Source organism: Vulpes lagopus, chromosome 15 (genome assembly GCF_018345385.1).
Source record: "Vulpes lagopus strain Blue_001 chromosome 15, ASM1834538v1, whole genome shotgun sequence".
Taxonomy (NCBI): Eukaryota; Metazoa; Chordata; class Mammalia; order Carnivora; family Canidae; genus Vulpes; species Vulpes lagopus.
In genome coordinates this window covers 3,661,955-3,684,434 of record NC_054838.1, presented here as the reverse complement: position 1 = coordinate 3,684,434, position 22,480 = coordinate 3,661,955, and the positions used below count along the sequence as shown (strand labels likewise).

The 22,480-nt window shown below is 36.2% G+C and overlaps 1 protein-coding gene across 2 annotated transcripts in view; it reads left to right on the top strand.

The window, feature by feature from the left end:
- LUZP2 (leucine zipper protein 2) overlaps window positions 1–13,698 on the top strand; it is a 477,600-nt gene extending 463,902 nt beyond the window's left edge. Inside the window, exons 11-13 of one of the 2 annotated variants that reach the window (XM_041730695.1) lie at window positions 9,337–9,423; window positions 10,177–10,277; window positions 11,845–13,698. In XM_041730695.1, the coding sequence (XP_041586629.1) occupies window positions 9,337–9,423; window positions 10,177–10,277; window positions 11,845–11,890 (234 nt within the window). In that variant the 3' untranslated portion in view covers window positions 11,891–13,698. Of the gene's footprint in view, window positions 1–9,336; window positions 9,424–10,176; window positions 11,537–11,844 lie in introns of those variants that run through there. The other variant, XM_041730696.1, reaches the window with a different exon arrangement.
- Window positions 13,699–22,480: the final 8,782 nt, after the last annotated feature.

The window sequence follows — 22,480 nt, the reverse complement described above, 5'->3', positions numbered from 1 at the left end:
CCTTTGACTTTTGGATATATTTTTAGTATTAAAATGTTCTTTCTTTTCTGAAACACTGTTGAAATTTAGGGGTGTGTTTGTGGCTTTTTTTGTTCTAATTTTGAAATTTGAAGCTGACAATCCTGATGTTTATTTTTGGTGTTTAACTTTATTCTTTTGTAAAATACCAACATCCAGGAAACTCAGTGTTCATTAACTTACCCCCATTATCACAGATGTGGGAGATGGAGTTGGGACTCAAATTCATTTACACATGGCTCCAAAGCCTGGTATCTCCACATTAAAACGAAGGTCCTTAGGGCACCTGATTGGCTTAGTCACTTGGGCCTCTAACTCGATTTCAGCTCAGGTCATGATCTCAGGGCTGTGCGATCAAGCCCCGTGTCAGGCTCTCTGCTCAGTGTGGAGCCGGCTTAGGATTCTGTCTCTCCCTCTGCCCCTTCCACTTACACTCACTCTATTTAAAAAAAAGAGGGGGGGGGGGTTAGGGGTCCTGATAATTATTAGGACGTCTCAGCATCACAGTTTTCCCACCATGTTGTGACTGTGTGTTGTTTTCCATGTACCAAGATAAATAATTAGCTGGGTTTGTCTCAACTACATAGTTTTGTAGTTACTTTGCCTGCTTTCTGGCCATAATATGACATTTTGTCAGATAACTAGTGGTTCGTTGCTCAAAAGCACATGAACAAACTGGTTATTCTGGTGGTGGTGGTGTGTATGTGCGAGATAAGTGTAATCACTTTAAGAAAATTGTATTCATGGCTTATCTCATTTCATAATTTGCAGACCCAGCTGTGCTCTTCCCTAGGTCTCCTGTGTAACTGAGTAGGTGAGCTGCATAGCGAAGCAGCTGGATTTATGCATATTTTCCTCATCAGTCTTCATATTTTACAACTGGAATTTTTGGATATATGTATATTACTAATCAGGTTAAATTTTACCTAACTGAGATGGAATGTTTTGAAGGCCTGTGCTAGCCAGACTGCACAATTTTGTGAAATTTTCAAGATTACTACTTAAACATTTTTGTGTGTGTGTCTTAAGACAGAAAATAGTTAACTTGCATAATTAATCAATTATTCACCAAAGCTAGTTGCATCTGTATCCATTCTTCTACAAGCAAAATTACATTTTTTAAATCATATGTGCATGAGAGAAAATGACATCTGAACTTTTCCGTTTGTTCAAGAAAACTTGAGACTCAAATTGATAAGGAAGGGAGAGCTAAAGTGTCCAGGCACTGTTTCAACTTAAAATCACATTTTTTAAATGAGCATGTATATTTTTTCTATAGGGAAACTATACGGATAAACAGTTCTATAGGTGGTTGTAGCTCATTGAAAAGCATCAGAACAGCCATGTCCCCACGAAGAAGAAAAAGGAGAAAGAAAAGAAAGAGAACAAAGAGTGGGCAGGGGAAAGTGGGTGAAGAAGACCAGGGCAGGAGGAAGGACAGGAGTGGGGAAAGAGGTGGAACAACAGGTGAAGAGATGAACAGTTTCAGAGATGGAAAGGCAGGCAGGCAGACAGACAGATGTGTGTTCTGTGTTATTTTGAAATCATCAAAAATAGGAAAGCACAACAAAATTGTCTGTTTTCTTCTCCCCAACTTAGTTGCTGTGCTTCGACATTTGTCAGGGTCAAGTTTGGTGCATTTATTTCTGTATGTTTTACACGCACTTCTTATGCATCGCTGTGATTTTAACTGTATAATTCACAAATGAATCATTTGTGATTTTAACTGTATAATTTTGTATTACATGTCTTTAGCATAGGTGTTTTTCATATTAATAAGAATCCTACAAATGTCTTCATGACTACAACATTTCATCTTATTTTATCGTTATTTAATGAGCTTACTTATATTCAACCATTATTTTGTTTTCTCTTTTACTCTTATACAAATCCCAAATTCAGATTTCTGTGTGAAAAGGTTACCTTTCTTTCTTTTTTTTTCTTTAAATGTGGATTATTTTCTTCAGAGAGAGACTATCCCAAGTGAAATGCTGAATCATGAACATGTTTAAGACCACTGTACCTATCTTATTAACTTATTTTCCAAAATATCCATTAACTTTATTAACTTTATTCTTTTGATTATTTATTGATTGATTTGTTGATTTATTTCTACACCAGCATGGTAAAAGAGAGAAATAGAGCAAGAAAGAGAGAAGCCTGTTTTATCAGGCTGGAGCCAACAACAGTAAATGTATAATTTTTCCTTGTTTCCTCATTTGACAGAAAAAAAGTAGCTTACTATTGTAATGATTATTTATGAATTATTGTTGTAATTGGGTCGTATCATTTTCCTTCAATGACATGAGAATGGCATTGTATTAATGCCTCTGAAAAAGTTCGTGTAGAACTACTTTTCCTTCCAAGCTGTGTGAGCCACATATATCATTTATATAAACAATTATTTGATGAAGACATATATCAGGGAGTCTACTATGATATAACAATAGGTATGACTTACGGAGTACCTCATACGTATCAGGTGCTCTGTTCCGGGTGGTTGACAAATTCACTGTTAGATTCATAATTGCTACTACAATATTTTGAGATCTTATAGTAAGAGGCACTGAGCTAAGTGATTTAAATCATTCTCCTAGGTAATCCTTACAAACATTTATAAAATAATATAGTTCTACCCTTTACAAAAATGGAAATTTAGATTAAGAAAACATGAATAACTTATCAAAGACCACAAAGCTAGTAAGCAGTAGGTTTAAAGACTTGAACACTGGTTAAGACAGACTTCTTAGCCTACAAATTTAACCACTGCCTTATTCTATTTAGTCATAAAATCTCTTGTATAAAGTAGCACTTTTCACTTCTTCCTAAATTGACAGTTTCAGATTGTCCCAGAAAGAATTAAAAGAATGAAAGTTGATCATTATTCTAGGTAGTATGGGGGAATGAGTCCAAAAAAATAAAAAAAGAAAAAATCAGTGTGACAAAAAGTTCTGTATATGTGTGTGTACTTAACAACAGTAATAAAAAGAAAATGTATGAGCCTGAGTAGGTGACAGCAGAGACTCATTCGCTTAAGACCCAGTCATTTGTCTTCTGAGACTTTGCTGTAGTTCATCAAGGTGAGTCCGAAGGCCATGCTCCTATATCACTTCTCACCTGTTTAAGAAAACAGTCTCCAACTCCCTTATCCCATCCATCTCCCCAGCCTTCTGTACTTTATAGGCAATGGGAAATCACACATTTGTGTATGGGGTGATTGGTGATATTTTTCTGATTTGTTTTGATTTGATTGATTTTGGGGGGCAAGGAGTTAGCCTGACGAAACAGGTATTAGGAAGATATTTCTGGAGACTGAGTGGCAGATAGATTGGAGAAAGCAAGGTTAGAGAGAGTTGAATAGTTTAGTTCAATAATCAAGGAAAGAAATAAGGGAATAAACCCTATGATCTCTGAAAGACAGAGAAGGATTACAGTCTAACACATTGAATAATTTTAATAAAAAATGGTTTACAGACTCACCCATGGAAAGACTGTCAGCTACTGTCATCTGCAAGTTTTGCTTTTGCAAGCCAAGATAACATAATCCTCAGGCAATGATCGCTCTTGAGTCTATACGTAACAATTAAATTGTATTAAGTATCATTGTCCTTATTGTTGCTTTTCTTAGATTCTGACCAATGCCTATAAAGGGAAGAGTCTCAAGATTTACTGTCTCTTGAGTTGAATTGTGATGAAAAGTTAAACATGTCTTGATCATATGTAGTGTATAAGTTTCCAGCACAGACTGAATGCAAATCATTTGAATAAGGAATCTTTTTTTTTTTTTTTGGTTATTGTTCTTTCAGTTGCATAATTTAACTTAGCAATCGACTCATGAAATAAGTTCTGAAACTCCCATATCCAGATATTTGAGTATTTAAACATAATTTCTGAGAAATGTAGCTGAGTTTCAGCTTCTTGTCAGCCTGACGAGAGAAGGAAAAGGAAGCTGCCCTGACAAGTCCTGTTGATCTGCAAGGAGAGACAAGGGAGAGACAAGGGGGTGCAAGGGAGAGACAAGGGCTTATAAAAATGGCCTGGATTCCAAAAGTTACACTATAAGGAATAAGGTTCTGCTGAGGGATGGCGGGTCTTTTTGTTTGGTTTGTTTGTTTAAGATTTATTTATTTTCTTATTATTTATTTGAGAGAGAGAGTGCATGCACGTGCGTGAGTGAGTGCAGGGAGGAGCAGAGGGAGAGAATCTTCAAGCAAACTCCCTGCTGAGTGCAGAGCCCAACAGTGGGGCTCAGTCTCATGACCCAGGAGATCACACCCTGAACAAGGGACTGCATTTTTAGGCAGGTGTTGTACAGACTGATCACTTTCAAGCCCTACTAATGAATCTCTTTAGATTCCCACATAGGGAAAGCATGAACTTGTAAACTTCCTCAGACAAGTAGGCGTATTTTTGCAGGATATTTATACTATACCTGTCTCTTCATAATTGCAAAGTTAAGTATACATATCATTATGTGGCCTAAAAGGTATCCCATCAACTGTTCCTATTCTAGTTAGCGCTCGGTAGTAACCGTCCTGGCTGACCTCAGCACTATGACCTTTGATGTGTTCTCCAACTTCATGAATACTGTAACTTCTTCCTCCTCCTGACTCTGCCACAGACAACTCTACCCATTACACAGGGATGATTTCTTTGTCACTTCCTTCATGAAGAAATCCCCAGTCACCCTAAGTAACCAAGAGTCATATTTTCTTCTTTTCTGGATAATACATCTCATTGATTCATCAGGCCCCCATAGGTACCTACTATTTACTAAGTTGTCTTTGTTGAATGTTTCAAAAGTACCCGAGGAAGTATTTTGTTGTTAAAAATTGTGTCATTAGCTGAAACTGTAAAATCTAACATGACAATAAGACGGTTATAAGGTTAAATAATCCTGTGAGGAAAAAGGTACGTGGAATCTTGGAATGAACCCAGATGTACAGCAACAATACTTTTATGGCCTTGAAAACATTGTATAACTGTTGATCTCGTCATGTGTAAATATGAGGGGTTGAGATGAAGGGGACAAGAGATTAGATAATAAAACGTCAAGGGAGGAGTGTTATTTAAACAGAATTTTAAGACCATGAAAAAGCCAGCACTGTTAATAGCAACAAAGACACTGGGAGAAAGAATTGGGAAAAAAGATTATGTGTTATTGTTACATTTAAAAAGGCATCTGTATATTGTGTTCACACAATTATTTTTTAAATTATCACCCCAAAAAGGTTTTTATTTACAGTTTAACCACCATTTATCCTCACAAAGTATGGAACCAAAACATCAACTATGGGTAAATTATCAAAGCAAAGGTAAAGCAACACAAAAGTAAGATCCTTTAGGCTCACACGATATGACATATAAGTCTCCTGCCCTTAATATCTGTACTAGCTTTCAGTTATAAACTATCATGGAGTGAAAGGCTTTAAGAAACACTATTTATCTCTTATTTTCCACCAGTCAGGAGTCTGGCAAGTCTTAACTAGGTCCTGCTCATGGTTTTACAAGAGTAAAATTAAGGAGTTGGCCAGTTATATTCTCATGACCATGTTTAATTGGATAAATCTTTAAATACATCAATATTCTGTGTGACCTTGAAACTTCTATTTTCTCAGCTTAAAAAATATATTAGAGAGAGGGAGAGAGAGTGTGTGTATGTGCGTGCGCGTACACGTGCACGCACGCCCACATGGGAGGGGTGGGAGAGGAGAAGCGGAGACCTTTCAAGCAGACTCCCCACTGAGCGTGGAGCCCACTGCAGGGCTCTCTGTCTCATGACTCATTAAATCATGACCCAAGTTGAAACCAAGAGTCAGACACTTAACTGACTGAGTCACTTCGGCATCCCTCTCATCTATTTTCCTCCCAACAAAAGAACATTATGTAAATTTTATTATTATTTTTTATCTATAGTGTCATATTAAAAGTATTAGTCCTTAGTGGTTTTGCAACCCTTCAGATCAGCACTTAGGTTTCCATTTCCTTTTCTCTCCCCTTTCCTTCTTCGTCATCTATGCATGGGACTTACATGAGTGTTGGTTCTGCCCCAGACTTCGTATGTATAATATCAGTGTCAGCTCATCCTAACTTTTGGCTTGTAATCATTAACAATGCTAATGCTAACTTGAAAAATAGTAGAAGGAGAAAGGAGAGAGTGTTTATTATCTGTTAGTATTTATACTGCATATGTTTGTTTTCTCATTTTGTCCTCAAAATAATTCTGTGAAGTAGCTCCATTTTACAGCCAATAAACTGTTAAGTGTTACGGTCTCTATGCACTGTACCTCTGAGGCCCAGAGATAAATAACTCATCAAATTATTTTATCAAGATCACCAATGAATAAACATCAGAGCTAAAACTCAAACTAAAGTCTATTTTACTCCAAAGCATTTTAAACGTTAGGGAAAATTACATTTATACTACAATATTAGAAATGTGTCCTTTCTCTGTTTTTGTCTTTTATCTTCCTTAACTACAGTTGTCTGGAATTTTTGACAGCCTGGGTGATGTTGCCGATAAATGCGAGAGGACTCTGTTAAAGAAATTTCCCTTTTATGTTCTCACTGAATGAATGCCCAATTTATCAATGGCTACAAAGTTGATAAGATGGTTATTAAGGCATGATACCTGCAAGTTATAATTATGTTGCTCTTATATCTATTGCTTCTCTGAGAAACACTAAGAATTTTATGAACTTCCATCTCATAAAATTTCTACAATGCCCGTGAGGCACAGAAAAAAAAAATAAATTTAAAGGTAATGTTCATTATAAGATCAAAGTATCAAAAAAGGTTCGAGCTATCTTTCAGCCACATAATATTTTCTTTAATGTTGAAGTTTAATAAGTTTTCATTGTTCAGATGATCAAAGGCTTGTCTGAAATAGTCGGCTGTGCTTGCATTAATGAAAGAAAAAACTCCACTGCAAATCCTATAGTATCTTCCTCATGAGAATGACCTCAAGTGGAACACCACACAAGACAGGTTTTTGAGGTCAAATAGATTTGAAAAAAAAAATTGTTATATGTCCTTCTAGGTGATTTATAATGCGTTTGTGCATTATGAAGAAATGGATTTCAAATTTTAGTGTGCACTGGAATTGTTGGAGTGCTGATTAAAAATGCAAGCCCCATGGTCATAGGACTGAATTATCACTCAGGAGTATAGTGTTTTAACAATAACCTTATATAATTATATGAACAGGTCATCCAAGACCAGAACTTTAAGAAATTATATGTTAAAGGCTTGAGAAGAACGACTTTAAATACAAGTGTTTCATATTCAAATAAACTTTTCTCTCCCAAATGTGTATGACCTAGAAACTCCATTACCCTAAAATATATTTTGGGAAAGGTTAGACTGTGCAGAATACTTTCTGCATTGATCATGGTTTTTTAGCCTGATTTTATACAACTATTTGTTAATTTTTCAAAGGCTGAATGCAAGAATGAGAAAAAACACAAGCCAGGTGTATTACCATAACAAAAAATAATAATAATAATAATAATAATAATAATATAGGAAAAATTTAGATTCCAGGTCTAATTCAAACTCAGACAACGTAAAAACAAACACATTTCTTAACATACACGATTCCTCTATGCCTCTGCCTAAAATTTTTTGGAATGAAGAGTCAAGGTTTTGACTACTGATTTCCACCATTATAGTTGTTACCTTACTTTGCTCCTATAATGTAGGCTTATATAGAAGAAGGGGCTATGTGTAACCATTTTGGAGTCTCAACTAGACCTACGTTTGATCGTATGAAAAAAAAAATCAGGCATTTATTAAAATTCTGAAGGACTAAAATATTTTCATAGCCAATGTTTGTTTTATTCATTATTACTTAGCCAGAGACTTCATATTGACCACTTGTGTGCTGGCATCACACTGGGATGTACAGCTGATAAATGTAACCTCTGTCTTCAAGGAACTTGCAATGTATTGGGGGGCTAGACATGCTTATACATATAAACACATTGTGGAGTGATACAACTTCTATATGCACTGTACCCTTAGAGCAGGCAAGCGTGACTGAGTCTCTCTACTGGTGGAAATGACATTCTAGGGAGGGAATGAGTAGCTGGTTGTAGGATGTCACAGTGGAGAGAGACTTTGATGAAGGTGAGGTGGCATACAGATAGACATGGAGTGGTAAAGGATCACGGTGTGCATTCAGTTAAGAGCAGTATAGTGCAAAAACAGGGAGCATATGAAAATAACTTTGCTCTAAAATCTGAACTGGAGTAGGTTAAGTCTCCTGTACAGCCTCTTAAGCTGTCATCTATTTGTAGAATTTGTAGGACGTTAGAGTTTGAAGGACACGTAGGTCTCCTCCCCGTTGTCAGGTCCCAAGGAAACAAACTGACTCGTTCAAGTTCAGAGCAACCCAGTGGCCACGCGCTCTTAAAATTCTAGGCTCTGTTGTACACATGGAAAGGACACACCCCCCGCAAAAAAAAAGAGAAGCATATTCTTACAAGGAAGAGTTATTGTAGTTACTTTGAAAATGTGTTTAAAATAAAGAGGCAGAAAATGAGAGAGGAAGGAGGAATAAGAGACAGTATGGAAAGGATGAAGAGAAGAGAAGCAGAGAAGGGAAGGGGGAGGGAAGGAGAGAAGGAGAGAGCATGGGTGAAGGGGAAGGAAGGCAAGGTCAATATTTTAACCTTGGTTAAAATAAAAATGAAGCCGCCCCCATAGAATAAAATAAAATAATAAAATAAAATAAATAATAAAAAAATAAATAAGAATAAAAATGAAGCCCAATTGGAATACACTGCCAGCAATTCTTCAAAACTGGTGAGGCTAATAAATGAGAATTCCTGGTTAGTAAAATATAAGATTTTATTTCTCAACATATAATACTTTGTTCAAGGTCCTGAGGAGCTTTTGCTAGACAGATTGATGATTATGTTGTTTAACTCGCTTCAAGCTGGCAATATTGATGTGCCTGTAGGCATAGAGACCACGGACATATTCAAGTCTTATAGTCTAGATTCATCACATGTAACAGTAGTTTTATAATTCTTTACTTCAGTTCAACTGCTTTTACAAAGGAAGAACTTTCCATTTGAATGGAATTTTGTCATAGTAGCTGATGGCCATCAGCACCCCTAAGATCCCCACACCACCTGCCAGTGCTTGGTCTCTCCTTGGGCTCGGGCCACGGTTGTGATGAGGAAGTTTTGTCCCTACGTTGCCCTTTCGGCTTGCATCAAAGTGAAAGAAGTTTCCCAGTAGGAAGAATTGAAGGGAATTTTTCTATGCCTTCTTTCATAGAATTTAACTACATTCATCTATTTTCATTTGCAGCTTTTACAAGAGGGCAGGACCTGCTTAATGAAGCCGAAAGACAATCAATCAAGCAGTGTCACTATAGAGCCAGCGACTACCCCAAAGGTATTTTATTTGTTTGTTTGTTTTGATTTTGTCAGAAAGAACTTGAATCCTTTGGGTCCAATGATTTTTCTCTAGCTGAAGCAGGAATGTTGTACTGACTAATACGAGATACGTCCTCCACCTAGTGCTTCTGGACCTTTCCATGACCACTTGTGCCTGCCACTAAGTTTCTGGTTTAATCATCTGAGGTAGTCAGAAGAACAAGGGTGGGGGATGTATACCCCGCCCCCTACACACACACAACCAAGAATAGGGGCAACAAAAAGCATGCATCTGTTCCTTAGAGAACAAAAAAGATAAACGATTTGGGGGAGGCAGAGGAGGTAGAAAGAAATACATATCCACAACAGAAACAAATGACAAGCACATTTCAAGAACTTAATTCCAAACTTCTTTCTGAACTGTTCTATATTGGACCAAAAATATCATATCATAGCAATTCTTAGGGTTCATCTCACTTAGCACATTTCCTAACTTTTGAGTGAGGTTAAATCAGAGTTGAATGGTTTAGCCAAAGTCTTCTCGAAATAATTTTTAAAGTTGTGCTGTTTGTAAACAATATTTTATGTACTTCCATGAAATAGAAGTATTAACATATTTACACTTATTTTATTTTGGCCTAGCATGGATTTACTATAAGATATTTGTTGAGCTTTAAAAGTTTATATTCCTGTTCTGTTAGGATTTTAATTTTTACCTTAAACATATATTTATTTTAACTATCCTCATTGTCTTTTCTGTATTGCTTCACAGAAATTGCAAATGCCTCCTTGTACTGAATGTGAGGTGAAGAAAACTCCAGAAAAACAATTGACCAGCTTTGATGGGAGGGCGACTAGAGAAAAAAAAATACTGTAAATATCAAGAAACTGTGTTAAAAACATTCATTTACGATTGTCTTCATACTCTTTTTCAGCCACGGGCTTGATGGAAATACTAAGTTTTTAAAGCATGCAACTTTTTCACAATTTTCTGTACTTTATATAAAGTAGTCTACAAATTTTCCAAAAGATTCCAGGCCAATTATGATCCTTAAGCAATAACCTAATTAAAATGGATATCCACCGTCATAAATAGTCATTGTCATCAGTAAATTGCCCACTATAAATTGGTCAGTTTTAACTCAAATGCACTGAATGACGTTTAATTCTTCTGGTTCATTGGGTATCTAGTACTTATATGATCTAGTTCTGAAATCAACTGGAGGATGATAAAATGTTGTGGATCCTTGGCATTCTTAGAATCCAAATTGCAGCCATATCACCAAGATTTTGGTCCCCATTGGCCAATGGGAGTCACTTTAAGTTTGGAATCTGTGTCAACCCGAATATGCTGTTTACTTGAGGGTGTTTATTGCTGTTCTTCCTAATATTTTGAGCCATGTCTAAATAATGTCAAGGCAATTCTGTGAGATTTTTAGCCAGTTAACAGAATTCACTAAACATGTTTGACATGATATAGACAAAATATCTGGATGAATGACTAAATTTCTGACACAATTGACAAGATTTTTTTTGGCATTCTATAGACACATCTGTAGAGTTGTCTGCTAGAATTACTCCACGTTAGGAATTGAGTTCCTTAAAATGCTTGGAAGATTTTTTTTTTTGCGTGAAATTGGGTAGTGGAATGTGGGATGACAAGGGGGTTGCAAAACACAAATATGCAAGCTGATAATACACATTTTAAAATAGGGATTTAATGAATGCAAAAATAGCCATGTAGAACCAATAAAACCCAGATTTGTATATTTTGAAAACAAGTCAACAGCCATGATCATCTTTGAAATTGGGTCACTACATACCACTAATCAAATACATGCACTCCTGAATAATCTGAATGTAGCCCACAGGAACAGGAATTGATATCTGAATAGTTATCTGATTGATAGAACTGGTATAGCATCAAACTTAAAGAGTCAAATTAATGGGTTAAATGATCCAGTCAGGTTGTCTGCACTCTTCTGCTGGCTAGGTCCATTTTGCAAATGCACAAAGCATATAAAATGATTGAGTTTACAGAATGGCTCTGCCAAGCTACAATTAATATATTTGGAGCACAGTATCCTGGCGGGTCATCTTAGAATATATTGTTAATTTAAGAAAGGAAGGGAGGGAGGGAGGGAGGAAAGGAAAAAAAAAGAGGGAGGAAGGAAGGAAGGAAGGAAGGAAGGAAGGAAGGAAGGAAGGAAGGAAGGAAGGAAGGAAGGAAGGAAGGAAGGAAGAAAATCTGTAATCAATAAGTGAACTTAAATTCTGATATATAATGGCATGCCTGTGATCACAATGACATATTCCAAGAAATGTAGTGATTTGGAGAAATGGCAAACTATCATAAATAGTGTATTATTGTGATATAATCATGTAGCAGTTATACTTGTGGAGTAATTCATGTCGTTTATCAGTATTTTTTTTTTTTTAGATTGCAAGCTACCCAAGGAAAAAAAGACAATTTATTTTCTAGATGACCCTTTGAGTTTTCCAATGAAGTGCCCAGGATAGAACAAAAAACTGAAGATCCAAATTTCCTCCCGATTCCTCAGCTCTAATACTCATTTAATTCTATTAGATGGAATATTGCTAGCTTCCAAGTTTGATGGCTTATCATTTCCCCACTGTACCCAGAAAGCCCAACCACCTCCAATGATTATGAAAGGAGAGCTGCTCATTTACTTTCAATTTAGGTTCACTTTCCCACACACACCGTGTGCTCCAACTTCCCTCCTAGACTCTACGGACCCTATGGCATGTTAATCACTATTTTCACCTTATATGTTTTGAGGCACCTTTGGAACGAATGAAAAGAGAATTGAGCTGATATTTTCTGAAATTTTTATAAGATGTTGAAAGATGTGATCAAATTTGGACAGTTTCATTTGTAAATTATTCTTCCTATGCCCTAAATCTCTAGTCTGTGACAATAATCAACGTGTTTCTCTTAATTACTGGCATGATCAAGTGGGCTTTACATGAGTGTAATGTATAGATTTTCATTTAACAATAGATAGCATTATGCATCCTGCAGTTTACTGTGGTATAATCATTGCATTATTTGTTTCAAAAAAAAGAATTGTAGCAGAGGTGCTTTATAGATATTTTTAAGAAATGTTACGGAAGCTCTTTTAATAGTCAAGCACAGAATTTCTTTTTTCTTAGTGTGTTATGTGACTTTAGTGAATGCGTTTTTTCTCGATCCTTTAATTGCTTCAAAATAGAATCCAAAAGGTTTAAAATGTTTTACTTACATGTGCAGATTTGTCCATAAAAGAGATGCTGTCTCTCATTATTTCTTTTAATTAACAGCTCCATAAACTTATGTTGTTTTGAGAAGTTAACATTCATAGCCTAACTACCCTCATATGGAAGAAAATATTAACCTAAATCTTAAATTGAGGTAGTATAATTCTACTACGTGCCTGTAATGGTAAGCAGTAAAAGATTACTTAAGATTTGAAGAATATAAATTGACTCCTATTGAGAAACAAACATACTTTGCAATGGAATAAACTTGTTTTAATATAAGTACTAATGAAACTAACAAAAACATATTTCTCTAGTTATTTAAAAATACTAATCGATGCTATATATCCATTCTAAGTTAGGGACTTGTTTTGGACTTTTTTTCCTTTTATATGCATTAACTATGTAAATTGGATGTGGGCCTAAAACTCACAAGACCCAACTGAATGCTGACTGTTTGTTCAATCCCAACGTGCTCAGAAGAAAAGGGACTGATTCAGTAATTCACCTGGTTGTGGTCTTCTGTGTGATCTTAAATCTCTGAATACTGAATATACTAGATGGCTAACTGTTTTTTTTTTTAATTCTTCAAGCAGATATTTAGCATTCTAATCCTTTTTCAGACACAGTTCTGTTTCATTAAACATACTGGATTACAAGTCTAAGACAGTTACGTGAGAAACAGATATTTACCGTTTTAGATTACAATGTGGATAGTTGGATTAAAACACTATTTGTGAACTTTGCTCTAATGGAATCTTATTTTTATAGCTCAGGTACTGTAAGCAGCACTAATTACAGCAGAGGCTGAAATTATTACTGATGCCAATAGAGTAAGGTGAGCCGGCCCAACCTAGGGAGTTCTGAAAACATAGCCTTGTTTACTTAGGGGTCATTTTCTTAGTCATGTGTACAAGTCTTAATTTTCCCCAAACCATTTGTTGGATCATGTTACATAATATTAATGGTCAATGATGAAGAATAAAATTTACTGAAAGATGGCCTATTTTTCCTCAATAAAGATTTGTTACCAAGACTACAATGTATATCCTCCTACATAAACTAATTGAAAAAAAAAAACAAAACAAATATTGACATGAAAAATAGCACTTGCTTCTGTGTGTCAAGAGCTAAGGACATTTTGGAAATGTCACTCTGGGAGTATCTTCAATCTCTCTTTGGCCTGTCCCAGAAATCTTTCATTTTATTTATTTATTTTTTCATTTCGTTTTTGTAGACTTCCATGGTGTCATAGATTTTTGAATTTTTGTTTGCAAATGAGCTTCAAGTGCTCAGAACTAGCTGCCTCCTAGAAGGTCTTCAAATATTTGTTGAATGAATTAATTCAGAACTGGAAGCAGCAAGGGAAGAAAAAGGAAGCAGAAGGGAGCATATATCCCAGTGCAGTAACAGGGAATCCTAAGATGTAGTCTTCTTAGGAAGAGAAAACACGTAGAATGTTTTAGTTTGGGTTTTTTGTTTTGTTTTGCTTCTGAGCTATTTTTTTTCCTTGCTTCTTTTTCTAAGAGATTTATCTCTGGGCCTGTGGCTCTGACTTTAAGCAGAATAGATGTGGCATTTCTGGAAGAATTTTGGAATGCTGCTCTATGTAATAGACACAATTCACATGACATGTATGTGTCTTTGGAATCTACCTTTGACATTTGCAGGCTTTACGCAGGCCACTTTAATTTCATTTAGTATTAGTTTCTAGCCTCTTGGGCCTTAAACAGTTGGACTTAAATCAGAGATTTTCTTGAGCATCCCGCTGCATTCGGCAGTTGCATCTGCTTTCCTAGTCCTTTAGCAGACACAGTGCCAGGGCTGCCGAGGAGCATGTAGAGGATGGGGCTCTGGACTCCACAAACACTCACCATCTACTAGAGTATCCATTCTTCCATGTTGATTTATTGGTTGGGCTTACACATTCTAAATATACTTTTAATGAAGAAAGGGACTACGAGTCTAACGTGACTTGAAAAATCACTGAATAAAGTGATCTCGATGATCCCTTCTCCCCTTTTGTTCTTTCAGTCATCCAGTCCTTCAGCTAGTCAAAAAATACCCATCAAGATTCTAAAATGCGTCTGCCATTTCACTTTTTGTTCGAAATAGCAATGGCAAGAAAAAAGTAGTAACTAGGAGTACTAATATTGCGCACTATGTTCAAGCTACTACTTTTAGACCTCTCTAAAAAAATTATTAAATATTCTCAGGTTTGTTTGAGATCAATGTCACAGAGGGAATTGAGGTAGAAAAATACTAACTGGACTGCCCAAGATTGTGTTGCTGGTAAGAGGAAGAGACTGGATATAGACCTGATGGTGAGTTGCTGGAATCCATGCATTTCTCCACGTCGCCACATTGCCCCTCCTACAAAGGCCATGCCTTCATGGAGCTTACAGTTTGGAGAGAGAGAGAGAGAATCAGTAATGAAGGAAGCATACAGATTAATGCATGATTATAGAATTTTCCCTTCAAATGCTTTCATTTGGTTTAAGAATGAAATTGGCATAAGATGGATTAACAGCAGGAAAAATGTTGTATTACGTGTGCAGAGAGACCCAGTGATGAAACTGACACCTAAAAAAATGACCTAAGCAGCCAGTTTTTATACTTTTTAAACAAAAAGGCAATAAATCGGTGAAGAATTGACAGGATAAAGGAAACAACATTGAAAGCTTCGATTAATAAATTTTAAATAGAATTTGGGCAGGAATGGTAAATTAGTAAAAAGTAACAAGCCTTTTTGGTTCTGAATTTTCCTATCTCTGATAATGAAGATATATCTTTACCTCCTGGTACAGGGAAGGTAACTTTCCCATGAGAGATTTATTTCCCGTTGTCTGGAGACAAAGTGGGGGAAGGATCACAGGATTCTTTCTTCATTGCTGTATCTTAAGTAACTTTTATTTAAAATCATCATTATGCCAGAATGGCACATTTTGGGGTAGCCAACCCTTGGCCCGTTCAACAGCTATAAAAACAGAACAAAATACCACAAAGCAGGGGGAGCAGGGTGTGAATGTATCTTGTCTGTGTAAAGTCTTCACTGAGAAAATAATATTAAACTAAGGTTGACGAAAATATACTATTTTGCATGGGTGTCCGAATTTCAAATGATAATTTTCACAGTGTTCACAGATACTAGCGAACACTATTTAAAAGCGAACATTTGAATTCAAATAACCAGATAGTCATGAGGGCACCTGGGTGGCTCAGTCATGTGTCTGCCTTCGGCTCAGGTCATGATCCAGGGGTCCTGGGATTGAGCCCCATATTGGGCTTCCTGCTCAGCCAAGAGTCTACTTCTCCCTCTCTCTCTGCCCCTTGCCTCTGCTTGTGCTCTCTTTCTCTTCAAATGGATGAATAAAATATTTAAAACAACAACAGCTAACCAGGTAGTTGTGAATTAGTGCTGTTCCAAAAAAAAAAAAAAAAGCCACCAAAGCATCATCTGGGAAAGTTTTCATTGCTTTCTATTCCCTGAAGCATAGGACTTATGAATGTGTTAAGTATAGATGACAGTGAAATGTAGATTTCTTCCACGGAAACCTTCTAAATGGGTTTCTTCTATTTTCTTTCATAAAAATAAAAACTCTATTTCTCAGCCTTATGCTTGAGGTAGTGCCTTTCCCTCCCTCTCCATTCCTCCCCCTCTCTCCCTATCCCCCCAGCACTAAGAAAAGCCACACACTTGATAGCACCATGATCAACCAGGGTGTCTATGCAGTTCTTGTCTAATCCCGTGGCAGCCCTTACATCAGAAGTAAAGTAACTGTAGTGTGTAGGTGTTCCTCCTTTCCCTCCCTTTGTAGGGTTCCCCACCGCTAAATCCCTTAATTCCTTTGAGAACACCATTTCACTTTACCTCATACAGACACAGTAACATCTTCGGAAGATCCTATAACATGATATGTTTGTTCCTAGAAAATCAGGCTCCGTTTGAGGCTCCTGGAAGAAGCTGTTGACCTCTGTGTTTGATTAACTGTGAAATGAGCATATGGTCATCCCAATATCTCTACCAGGGGTGAAGAGAAGAAGAAAGATTAATCTGTAGTGGGTCACATCCTTGTTCTGACTCTGGCTTACCTTTACCACTATTTCATGATAAAGCACCCATCGAAAGTTAAGTCAAGACATAGATGTTCAGTAGATGGTCCCGGCTCAAATATAAAAGATGCAGCAGATTTGAGCAGGGGATGAGCACCCCTGATAAGCTCATGTTAAGTTAGCAGCACATTCAAAATGATAAATTGGTGCTTTTTTTCCCCTGCCAATTTCAGTCTTGATCCCCAAACATAAAGATTTTGGGGGCGGGAAATCCTCAAAGCTGCTCCTCAAAACTTTCCTTGGAATAATGTGCCAAGTATGTAAACCTTAGTGTTCACTTGACAGAGAGTCCACATCTTGCAATGATGTGTTTCCAACATGAGAAAAATGTGCTGCTGACAGTTTGCTTATGAAAGCCGCTGAGGGTGAGTTCAGGTGACTCCGACACAGTACGATAGGGGTGGCAGGAGCAGGTCATGAAAAGCATATTTCTGATCTATTCTTTTAATCCCTGAACTAGATCCCCTTTAAGCAGATGTGGCATAAAGAAAATAGAATGTGTTTACTAGTCGTGTTTCTGGTCATTTGTTACACAACAGATAAGGACATAGTTTAATACATACTAGAGCAATTAATGTTTGTAAATTTTTAAAAAATATATAATATAAAAAACAAACATTCTCTGAATCTAGGGAACTGAAGACCAGCTAGGTGTAGAAGTAAATTAGATAATTATCAAGTTGATGAAATCAACTCTTATCATACATGACAAAGAATACAACCTTGCTCTTCTTATCTACCTGGTTAGAAAATAATCAGCTTGTTTATGTGTTTTCACCTTGATATTATAAAATAGAATAGAAGGCGTGGAAATATGGACCCTTCAAAAATTATTCTCTTCCCTCCCATAATGGAGACATAGATGAGTTTTTTTGAATAAGGGACAAGTCTTCCTTCCTTACAGTGCTAATCCCACTGTCTATCATTTCCTCTTTCATTGTTACTTTATTTGGTGGGGAGGAGGGGGGTCATGATATGCATTTAAAAGTGAATTTTTTTTTGGTGTTGGAATTCACAAATAAATTTGGAGATTTCTAGGTTGCATTTGTTTTATCCATGGACATACCGTCTATTAACCAAAACCGATTGTATGTACACTGGATGCTTCCATTCATGCTCCCTCGCAAATGTGCATTGCAAGCATCATTACAGAGGTTTCCATACACATTTATACTTTCTGGCATTTCTGAACATTCTAACTAGCGGATGCACAAATTTATTGTATGAATATCTTTATACGTTTACTCCCCTATCTATGTATGTAACATGTCTGTATTCATGGGTTCCCGGATATAAATTCAGCAAAATATGTTTATATCAGTCAAATGCCTTTTTTTTTTGCTTCTCTAATTTTATTCCTATTTATATCTTTCATGTTGCTTTGACACAGGTAATTTCTTTTTTTTTTCCTTTTTTTTCTTTCCAAGTTTTATTTGAATTCCAATGAGTTAACATACAGTGTAACATACAGTTTCAGGTTAACAAGGGAATTTTCTTCTTTAAAGATTTTATTTATTTATTTGAGATGGAGGAGAGAGCACAAGTGGGGAGGAGGTCAGAGGGAGAGAAAGAAGCCTCAGGGCATAATCCCAGGACACTGAGATCATGACCTGAGATGAAGGCAGACGCTTAATTTACTGAGCCATCGAGGCATCCCAACAAGGGAATTTTATTTTTTTTAATTTTTTTATAAATTTATTTTTTATTGGTGTTCAATTTGCCAATATATAGAATAACACCCAGTGCTCATCCCATCAAGTGCCCCACTCAGTGCCCGTCACCCAGTAACCCCCCCCCCCCGCCCACCTCCCCTTCCACCACCCCTAGTTCCCAACAAGGGAATTTTAAAAGCACAGGAGATAATTGTGTATGTGTAGTTAACTGAACATTCAGGGCAGTTGCAATGAACACAGTGTGCTAATTTAGGCTGTGCAAATGGACACAACAAATTATTATCTCAAATCAGCCATTAGATATAGTCATCCCCAACCCTTGTAGACACAGGTGTGGCTGATGTACCTCTCTGTGTCTAGTGATTTGTCTGTAGTTTGAACTAGACTAGGAAATTACATTTGGGGCTATTTGCTAGATGTCCTAAAAAGGGGAATTCTTTTCAGCAAGGTTTTGTGGAGACACAAAGGAATTTTATCTATCCTGATGGTAACCAAAGTACTTTTTATTTAGAGGAAAAAAATCACTTTGACTATACTTAAAGCAAAGGTACATTGTTAGAGAAATCAGAAGGAAGCCATAAGACCAAGGAAGAAGAGGTAGTTCACGTATCTCAAGTGATAAGGAGAGAATGTTCTTAACAACAGGAAATTGTTGTAGAAGTTTTGAGGTATAGATTACTTTGAAAATCACTACACATTTAAAAACGAGTACCTGTTTATGAGAAAATATTTTGTTTAGGCTTCCTTTTTTTTTTCTTTTTAAAAATAAAGTTACATGCTTTCTTTTCTGTCTGAGAGTTTTATTTGAAATTTGGGTTAAACATAGTTAAATGCATGGCTGTAACTTGCGGAATGAAATACTAATTATTCCATGGAGGAGCTGCCAAGGTTAATTGGCTTTTACTTAAATTCCGGTATGCTTTGTATAATTTTCTTTTCTCAGATAATCTGAAGATAGATTTGTCTGATTGACTCATACTGCACAGTTTCTAGGAACTCCCACTTCACCAGCTGACCTGGTAGATGATCATTATTCTTTGACACATCATAGCATTTAATGTCTCCTATTATTCCCTTAGATAGTCACAAACAATGCAAACTCACTGGTTCTCTCTGCAGCTTGATCTATGTGCTTTGCTTAGGCCAAGGAGTAGGCAGGCACGATGGTGGTGGTAGATTTTTTAAAGAAATCCTCTGCAGGCTTCCAGAAATTGGGTCTCAATTTTGTTTCTTAAAACACACTGCTTCCGAGTCAGCTTTTCCAAAAGTTACTTTGCTGCATATGTATATCTAAACCCTAGGTGCGTACACATAACGACACTAGAACTGATACAACATGACTATAAGCAAAGACTTTGGAGTCAGACTTCTGCATTAAATTCTTTATTCAGCTGATTAACTGTGTGACCTCAAACAATTAGCTAACCTCTGTGTGCTTCAGAGTCTTCACCAGTAAAATGGGAATAATTAGATGGCATACCTCATGATAATAATAGATATTAATAATAATAATAATAATTAATAATAATAGCTATTTCCATTAAATATTAAATGAGATTACATAAATAGGACAAATAGTAACCATTTAATAAACAGTTCTTATTCCTATTTTAAAGGTTTCTACATATACATAAATACATTCACAAATGCCCAAGAGGAAAATTATCATGCATGTGGAATTGGAAACGTATAGGGTATCTCTCTCTCTCTCTTTCTCTCCCTCTGTGTGTGTGTGTGAGTCTGTGTGTGTGTGTGTGTGTTGAGCAGGACATGTGATTTGTCTAGTTTCCAAAGAAACTCCCTACTTGTGATTATCTGAAGAAAAGAGACTGGATTTGTCCAGATAATGCTAGATGAATGTCTCAAAATATGATCTTCCTTTTAAAATTTGTGGGTAGCAGCATCAAATGCCTTTTTTATTCACATAATATCATTGCACAATTTTTCTCTAAAGCCATCCAATTTCTGTTTCCTATTGAGACTCTAAAATACTAATTAAGAGATTATGTTTGTTACCTAATAATTTTAGGAGAATATAGTTATATTCTTTACTCTTTTGGTGTGAATTATTTTTAGATCTTTTTTATTATGTATCTGAATAAGTAATGAATAACATCTGGAGAAAAATGAGAAGTAATTTACTCTAACTTGGAACAATAATAATTTTAGTAATATATGTATATCTATAATCCAAGGAGACATGGGGCAATTGTTTTTAAACATTAGGTGAGTAGGTATATGAATAGAATATTTAAATGCTCCAATGATATTTTCTATAGAAGAAGAAATATATGTGCATTTCAGATTGTCTTTTCCTTCCCAAGTTTAAAACTTGCATAGGCCCAGTGCTAGTTTTGCTGGGGCCTTTAAAAAAACCAATAAAACATTAATCAAAACCAAACCTCATTTCAGATTTTATGGTAGAAATGATTCCACACACATTCATTACTTTTTTGAAATTAGATTTTTATTCTCATTTGGGAAATAGAAGCATCAACTTTCTTTTTCAATCTTTCTTCATTCCCACTTCAAAGCTTCAAAGCCTAGTGGACTTCTTTATACCCTCCCTCTTTCCAATTCTCTCTTTTATTAAAGGAAAGTATGTGAACAGACTCCTTCCTGATGTGCCCTGAAATTTCTTTTAAGGGAGTAAATGAGATAAGGTCTCTGTGGACCTAAAGCCCCTTGAAAAGTTCAGAATTCTCACAACCAACATACTCATTAAAGATAAAGTTCTTAAACTTCTGAACTACTCTAACAGTGTTCTAAATTGTCATTCTGCATCACCCTTGCTCCCCGTGGCCTAGTCACCAAATAGTGTCCATACTGATTCTTTGAAAGAAGAAAGAAAGAAAGAAAGAAAAATAAAAAGAAAGGAAGAATAGTTACATCATGACCTTCCTCTTCTTAAAATCATCAAGTAGTTTTCAATATCTCTGACAATTCTATTTTAGAAAACATTACCCTCATCAGGCTTCCTAGACCCAACAGTGCTGGCCCATCCCTCTCTTGGTTTCATTTTCCATCATTCTCCCCATGGCTCACTTGGCTTCATTTATTCTGGCCTCTTTGCTGAGCCTTGAACTTGCTGAGTATTTAGTACCTGCTAGTGTCTTTCACTGGGATGTTGTTTCTCTAAATATATATTCAGTTTACTCAGTTCTATTATCTCAATTATTGCTATGTAAAAAGGATTACCCTTGATTTTCCTATCTAAAATAAGAACCACTGCTCTAGCCACCCTGCATGCCATCACTGTCTATCCCCCAGCCTTACTGTCTCCTCTGCATAAATTGCACCACTGTATGACTTATATTACATATGTATTTGTATATGTTTTTTTCAGTTTTATACCTTCTAAAATGATACCTTCTCGAAAGCAGGGCTTTGTCTGTTTTCTCCATTGCCTTATCCCCATAATCTGGCACAGGGAAGTGTTCAATGGACATTGGTTGAATAAATAAAAGTAAAATATACTTCCTCAATGGGCATTAATGCTTCCCTGTCACGGAGAACAACAACTTGAAAGAAAAAAAAAATCCTCAGACCAGTCCAAAGCCTGTGACTTGGAGGATAATCAGCCTACTGGTCTTTCATAAGTCACTCAAAACAGTAAGAGTGGTTTAGGTGTTCACATTTCATGGAGCTGTGAGAACTGGCGCTTATCCTCCCCCCACCCAAATTTCTCTAAAGTCTCTGTTAGAACTAACTACTAAAAAAAGGACATAAATATAAAGCCTAACTCTAAACTTAATAAAGAAAAAAGAATAGATGTAACATTTCCAAAACAGAAAGATGAAAGAATTCGCAACAGGGATAGGTGACTTTTAGCAAAAACTTTGTTTTTATAGGAGATCATTTTATCGGATTATGAACGTGATCAATGAAATATTTTAGGTGACTTGGCCAAGGCACACAAAACCAGAATTGGGATAGTGGGTGTTTCCATACTACCCAGCGTTTAATGTGCCCCTGCGCCCAACCTTAATGTTAGCATTACAAAGGCAGAGTTGTGGTCCATACTCTAGATTT